A 7500-nucleotide genomic window follows, 5' to 3' on the forward strand; every position below is an offset into this window, starting at 1 on the left:
GGCCAAGAGACTAGTCTCTCGGCCCAACGGCACAAGACTGTATGAGGCTTTGGGAGGGAGGATTACCAACGTTCCACGCCACACTCTGTGCTAGTGTGTGACCTCCCTCCCGCCCTCCACAGCCTCTAATGCCATCTACGCTGCAATACGTCTTACAACCCATGACGCTGCAGTGCACAGTGTATTAACTGTCTATTTCAGAGCATTTGTTTTTTGACGAAACGGTTATCTCCTCAAGAGAGAGCAGTGCAGAGCATTTCACTCTGCTTTTACAGCATTGCATAGGATTTCACTCTTCTGACAAAAGAGACACATACACTCACACATGCACACACACACACGCATGCAAGCGGGCACGCACACACACACACACACACACACACACACACACACACACACACACACACACACACACACACACACACACACACACACACACACACACACTCACTCACCCATTAGAAGCTAGTGTGTGTGTGACCTGAGAGTGACTGGTCTCTTAGTGACCTGAGCTATCAGCACAGATCTGACCCCTGACCTTTGACCTGTAAGCCACAAGGGCTGCTGCATGCTGCACACACACAAACACGCACACACGGGCCGCTGCATGCTGGACACACACACACACAAACACACAACACACACACACACACACACACACACACACACACAGGACACACACGCACAGAACACACACATTTCACTCAACCAAGGGTCAGGGGTCAGTAGGTCACAGGGAAAGGTCACACAACTCTGTTGTGCCTGTTCAGCATGCGTGTGTGTGTGTGTGTGTGTGTGTGTGTGTGTGTGTGTGTGTGTGTGTGTGTGTGTGTGTTATTACACAGACCCGACTTTGTGAACTTTTGTGGTTAACTGAGTTCATTAATGATTTATGTGTGCGTGTGTCTGTGTCTGGGTGTGGGTGTGGGTGTGGGTGTGAGTGTGTGTGTGTGTGTGTGTGTGTGTGTCTGTGTGCGTTTGTGTGTGTGAGTGTGTGTGTTTGTGATGTAGTACAGACCTCATTTTGTGGTAAACTCAGTTGTGTTTGGTAGTAAATGGCAATGTGTGTGTCTCTCTCTCTCTCTCTCTCCCTCTCTCCCTCTCTCTCTCTCTCTCTCTCTCTCCCTCTCTCTCTCTCCCTCTCCCTCTCTCCCTCTCTCCCTCTCTCCCTCTCTCTCTCTCTCTCTCTCTTCTCTCTCTCTCTCTCCCTCTCTCCCTCTCTCCCTCTCTCCCTCTCTCTCTCTCTCTCTCTCCCTCTCTCTCTCTCTGTCTCTGTCTCTCTCTCTCTCCAGTCCAGAGAAGGATAAGGGCCTTCAGAAGAGAGCCAAGCTGTTAGGGGCGGAGCCTGATGTCTATGGGCGGGGTCAACTACAGAATAGAGGCGGAGCCAGCAGAGACAGAGAGACCAACGGTCTCAATGGAGGACTGGACTCAGACGACAACGACAGAGAAGAGGTAGCACACACACACACACACACGTACACACACTCACTCACACACACACGTACACACACACACACACACACACACACACAATAGCAGAGCGTACACGCACACGCACACACACACACACACTAGCGCACGCACACACACACACACGCACATGCACACGCGCACACACACACACACACACACACACACACACACACACACACACACACTCCCTCTCTAACCCTCTCCCCCTCCCTCTCTCCCCCCTGTAGGATGGCATGTACCCTCTCTAACCCTCTCTAACCCTCTCCCCCTCCCTCTCTCCCCCCTGTAGGATGGCATGTACCCTCTGCAGGAGGAGGAGAGTGGTTGTGATGAAGATGATGACGAGGAGAACGACGAGGAAGAGGAAGATGAGGAGGCCAGGGAGGAAGAGGAGGAGTTTGACAGCGATGAGAGCCTCGTGGACTCCGACTCCGACTCCGATGAGAAAGGTGAGAAAGAAGTGTACTCTACACCAGTGGTTCCCCAACCTATGGGTCGGGACCCAAACTATGGGTCGCCAAAGATCCACAGAGGGTCATGAAGCCTTCTTGATTTTAAGGGGTTTAATTTTAAATACCATATAATAGCCCATGTTGAATAAATGACAAAGCATTTATTTAACTGATATATGCATAGAAGCAGCAAAGTGTAATACATTAAACATTTATATTTGATCAAAGACGAATCGAGGAATAAAATAACTATATCGTTTGCGCCGTTCACCAAAGCTTACAATGGTAAGAAAAAGGTTGGGAACCTCTGCTCCACACCAGTGGCCCATTATTTCCGGGTTCTATTATTGCAAGAGGGAGGGGTGGGGGGGAAATCCCCCTTTAGGCAGACCTAGGCAGTACTAAGGACTGTTCTATTCAATGCTAGGAGTATTATGACACGCCCCTTTAGGCAGACCGGAACCTGGTCATGTTAGGTGCCCATAGCAACCTATTACAATGGCATATCTCTATACTTACAGAATCTCTGCTACAGGGGTGCAGTGCACTGTTAAGCAACAGAAATGCTGCCATGAGATCACGCCATGCTGTCATACACTTGAATGAGACAACAGCTGTGATGCCACTGTGTCTACATTTAGTAAAGCGGTCACAGAGTAATCACACAGGCCCAATTCTCTGGTGTTCAAATACAAAGCATTTGGCTGATTGGTGAAACGGATCAGTAGTGCAGTTACACAATAGAATGCCAATAACTGGGGACTTAAATGGTAAATGGCGCCCTCTGCTGGTAACCAGCTGAACTGTATGTGATTTTGCACAATGACATCATAACATGATACAGTGACATGCTTTGTTCCTGCTCGACTCATATTGACAGAATTATTACATGTGAAATTGACATATTTGACATACGAGATTAAAGTTGTTTCACCTTAACAACATTTCTCTACCCATTCTCAGTCCGTCTGATTTTAAACAAAACACTCTGGAAAGGGAATGGGAGACCCTTTGTTGCCCAAAGCTTAGGCCAGTGGCTCTCAAGCCTTTTAGAAAAATCGCCCCCTTGACCGCATCATAAGCCTCCCAACGCCCCCTTGACCTCATTATAAGTCTTCAAACGCCCCCTTGACCTCATCATAAGCCTCCCAACGCCCCCTTGACCTCATCATAAGCCTGCCAAACACCCCCTTGACCTCATCATAAGCTTCCCATTGCCCCCTTGACCTCATCATAAGCCTCCCAATGGCCCCTTGGTCTCATCATAAGCCTGCCAATCTCCCCCTTCACCTCATCATAAGTCTGCCAACGGCCCATAAAATGGACCATTGCCCCCATTTTGCAACTGATCCCCCCATCCCCAACCCTATCCCCCATCCCTCTGCAAGTGTCTCCTTCTCAACGCCCACCCCTCAGGGCTCCGTAATGCCCCTTGGGGGGGCTGCAGAGCCCCCGTTGAGAAACCCTAGCCTATCCAAAAGGTCTTGTCAGTGTTCTGCATTCTGTAAAGCCCCCTTGACCACAGCATAAGCCTCCCAACTCCCCCTTGACCTCATCTTAAGTCTGCCAATGCCCCCTTCACCTCATCATAAGTGAGAAACACTGTCCTATCCAAAAGGCCTTGTCATCAGTGTTTGGCATTCTGTAATGCTCCCTGGGGGGGCTGCAGGGCCCCTGTTGAGAAACCCTGTCCTATCCAAAAGGCCTTATCAACCGTGTTTGGCACTCTGTAATGCCCCTTGGGGGGGCTGCAGAGCCCCCGTTGAGAAACCCTAGCCTATCCAAAAGGTCTTGTCAGTGTTCTGCATTCTGTGACCCCTTATAAGCGTAACCTGCAGCCTGAAGCAGCTGGAGTTTGTTTGGCATGGACAGTGTTGCCAGATTGGGCTGTTTCCCGCCCAATTGGGCTGCTTAGGGTGGCCGTGTGCGGGTAAAAATGGCATTTAGCTGAAAAACCCGCCCGATTTTTGCCAGAGAAATCAATAGATTTGGGCAGGATTTTGTGCTTCCAGGCGGGTTTTGAGCATTTTTTTGGGCTGGAAATCATCAGCCTCATCTGGCAACCCTGTAGTATGGAGAGCGTGTGATACACTCAAGATGGCGTGATGATTTGATGGTTGGATTTAGTTTTGGTTTAAGGGCACACACACACACACACACACACACACACACACACACACACACACACACACACACACACACAGACGCACACACAGACACACACACAGACACACACACACACACACACACACACACACACACACACAGTGTTGTTTTCAGGGCACGGTACTTCAGCATGTTGTTCAGCAGAGTTGTGACGTCACATGCAGCAGACTGAGTCATACACCATGGGAGAGAGTGTGTGTGTGTGTGTATGTGTGTGTGTGTGTGTGTATGTGTGTGTGTGTGTGTGTGTGTGTCTGTGTGTGTGTCTGTGTGTGTGTGTGTGTCTGTGTGTGTGTGTCTGTGTGTGTGTGTGTGTGTGTGTGTGTGTGTCTGTGTGTGTGTGTGTGTGTGTGTGTCTGTGTGTGTGTGTGTGTGTGTGTGTGTGTGTGTGTGTGTGTCTGTGTGTCTGTGTGTGTGTGTGTGTCTGTGTGTGTGTGTGTGTGTACTTGCGTGCATGTGTGTCTGAGTGTTTAAGTAAGCGTGTTTGTGTGTGTGTGTGTACGTACTTGCATACATGCGTGCCTGACTGTGTGCGTGTGCGCGTGCGTGTGCGTGCGTGCGTGCGTGCGTGTGTGTGTGTATGTGTGTGTGTGTGTGTGTGTACTTTTATACATGCGTGCCTGACTGTGTGTGTGCATGTGTGTGCGTGCATGCGTGCGTGCGTGCGCGTGCGTGTTTGTACAGTATATGTGCGTGCGTGTGCGTGTGCGTGTGTGTTGACCAATGAAACAGGAAATGAAAGTGTCTGAAGCGGCGGATTGGGAACGAGGGATGAGCGATGGAGTGATGAACAAAAGACAGCAGAGGGATGAAAAGAGGAATGAATGGTGGAGGCCAGAGATGAAGAGATGATGAACAGAAGCAGGAAGAAGGATGGAATTAGAGAAGAGAGCGATGAGAGAAGGATGGAAGGAGAGAGGGATGAGAGATGGGGGAAGGAGAGAAGAGAGGGATGAGAGAGGAATAATGGAATGAGAGAAGAGAGGGATGAGAGATGGGGGAAGGATGGAATGAGAGAAGAGAGGGATGAGAGAGATGAGAGAAGGATGGAAGGAGAGAGAGATGAGAGATGGGGGGAAGGAGAGAGAGATGAGAGGGATGAGAGGGATGGGGAGTAGGATGGAATGAGAGAAAAGAGAAGGATGAGAGATGAGAGAAGGATAATGGAATGAAAGAAGAGAGAGATGAGAGATGGGGAAGAGAGAAGAGATGAGAGATGGGGAAGAGAGAAGAGAGGGATGGGGGGGAAGGAGAGAGAGAGAAGAGAGGGATGGGGGGGAAGGAGAGAGGGATGAGAGATGAGACCTGGGTGATGGTGATGAAAGGATAAAAGATGGAGCAGAGGACAGAGTGATGGATGGATAGCACAGTACAGTAGCAGAAAGAGGAAGAAGAAGAAGAGAGGGATGACTTATGGGGCAGGGGATATAGAGAGAGGGGGGGGTCAAAGAGGTTGGATATTTAAAAAAGAGGAATCGAAACACGCCCACTCAAAGCAAAAGAGAGTGCTCAAAATTTGGTCTCCTAAGGGGGCGTTGTCCCTCCTTCTTCTTCTCTTTTTGAGGTGTTTGCATCACAAGACGTGTGCTACCGCCATCTACAGCGCTAAGGGGACTCCATTTATTCTCTAGCTCAAGACTCCGAAGGTCTCCTAATCCAGTGGTTCCCAACCTTTTTCTTCAGGGACCCATGTTTTTACCACTGTAAGCTTTGGTGACCCAACTGCGCAAGCGCCTGCATGAGAGGGAGTCACACCATCTCTTTCCTGTGAAAATTCATTTTAGTTATTTTATCCCTCAATTCATCTTCGGTCAAATATAGAATCAATGTTTATTGTAGCACTTGCATGTATTCATGTATTCAACATGGGCTATATATGGTATTTAAAATGAAACCCCTTAAAATCAAGAGGGCTTCACGACCCTTTGTGGATCTTTTGCGCCCCATAGGTTGGGTCCCGACTAATAATCGAAGGTCTTCTAAAGGGGCGTCCACCCGACGTAAAGTGGATACCGGAAGAGAACCCGCCTGCTTTATTTCCCTCTCATATACGATTCTCTGGCTGAGAGATGGATGGATAGCACAGTACAGTTGTAGAAAGAGGAAGAAGAAGAGAGGGATGACTTATGGGGCAGGGGATATAGAGAGAGGGGGGGGATGACTGATGTGGCCGTGGCAGAATGATAGAAGGATAGTTTATGGTAGGAGTGGAGAGGTAGATGGATGGATGGCTGGATGACTAACTGGACAAAGGAGATGGAGAGAGAGCGAGAGATGGAGAGAGAGCGAGAGATTGGATGGAGTGGTGTAGAGTGTAATAAGAGTGAACGATGGAGATATCAAGGGAGGTGTGGAATGGATAGAGGAGGAGGAGGAAGAGGAAGAGGAGGAGGAGGAGGAGGAGGAGGAGAGGTACCAGAGGAGGAGGAGAGGTACCGGAGGAGGAAGAGGAAGAGGAGGAGGAGAGGAGAGGTACCATGTAAAATGAAGGACTGACATCAGGAGTGGAGTGTACAAGTGGGATGGAAGAATGTGGAGGTGGTGGTGATGATGGGAGGAGAGGAGAGGAGAGGAGAGGAGAGGAGAAAAGGAGAGGAGAGGAGAGGAGAGGAGAGGAGAGGAGAGGAGAGGAGAGGAGAGGAGAGGAGAGGAGAGGAGAGGAGATGAGAGGAGAGGAGAGGGGAGGAGGAAGAGTAGTAGAGATATAGAGGTGTTGTGTGATCTGCTGTAGTGTAACATGAGTGATGATGTCTGGATGAACTTCTTTGGGCTTCCAGACTGACTGAGTGTTTATTTAGTGTCAAATGCTGCCATCTAGTGGACATTTGATGGAATCATTTTATTTATTTATTCTTGTGTGTAGCTCTGACTGGTTGGTTGCCTTTATCAGTGGGGTCCTTCTTTCCAGAACGGTGTCATAGGTCTGGCTCGCGCGCACGCACCGACGCACACACGCATACACACATGCATACACACACATCGCCATCCTCATTTTGACTCAGGGCGACCGTGGTTAAGGAGATGGGCTTTAGATCAGAGGGTTGCAGGTGCAAATCCCACCCTTCCACTCCCTACACCTCCATCCATGGCTGAAGTGCCCTTGAGCAAGGCACCTAACCTCATACTGCTCCACGGGCTGTAACCAATACCCTGTACCAAGGCACCCTAACCCCACACTGCTCCAGGGACTGTAACCAATACCCTGTATTGATAATAACGGTAGTCACTCTGGATTGAAGCGTCAGCTAAGTGTAATAAGTAAGGGTTAACGTTCGGCGAGAAGGTCGCTACCGTGGAATAGCAGCACGACAGAGAGAATCTTTAGACCCCGACGCGGAGCGGAGGGGTCTTGTTCTCTCTGAAGTGCTGCTATTCCACAAAGCGACCGACTCGCCGAAAGTTAACC

General features: G+C 49.6%; 1 protein-coding gene across 1 annotated transcript in view; it reads left to right on the forward strand.

Annotated features, from left to right (window-relative positions):
• Window positions 1-122: 122 nt before the first annotated feature.
• LOC134444875 (kinesin-like protein KIF21B) overlaps window positions 123-7500 on the forward strand; it is a gene marked incomplete at its 5' end in the record, with an annotated part of 11764 nt that continues 4386 nt past the window's right edge. Inside the window, 3 exons of the mRNA XM_063194050.1 lie at window positions 123-181; window positions 1293-1455; window positions 1766-1925. Coding sequence (XP_063050120.1) covers window positions 123-181; window positions 1293-1455; window positions 1766-1925 — 382 coding nt within the window. The remainder of the gene's footprint in view (window positions 182-1292; window positions 1456-1765; window positions 1926-7500) is intronic.

The sequence above is a fragment of the Engraulis encrasicolus genome, unplaced genomic scaffold (genome assembly GCF_034702125.1).
Source record: "Engraulis encrasicolus isolate BLACKSEA-1 unplaced genomic scaffold, IST_EnEncr_1.0 scaffold_807_np1212, whole genome shotgun sequence".
Classification (NCBI taxonomy): domain Eukaryota; kingdom Metazoa; phylum Chordata; class Actinopteri; order Clupeiformes; family Engraulidae; genus Engraulis; species Engraulis encrasicolus.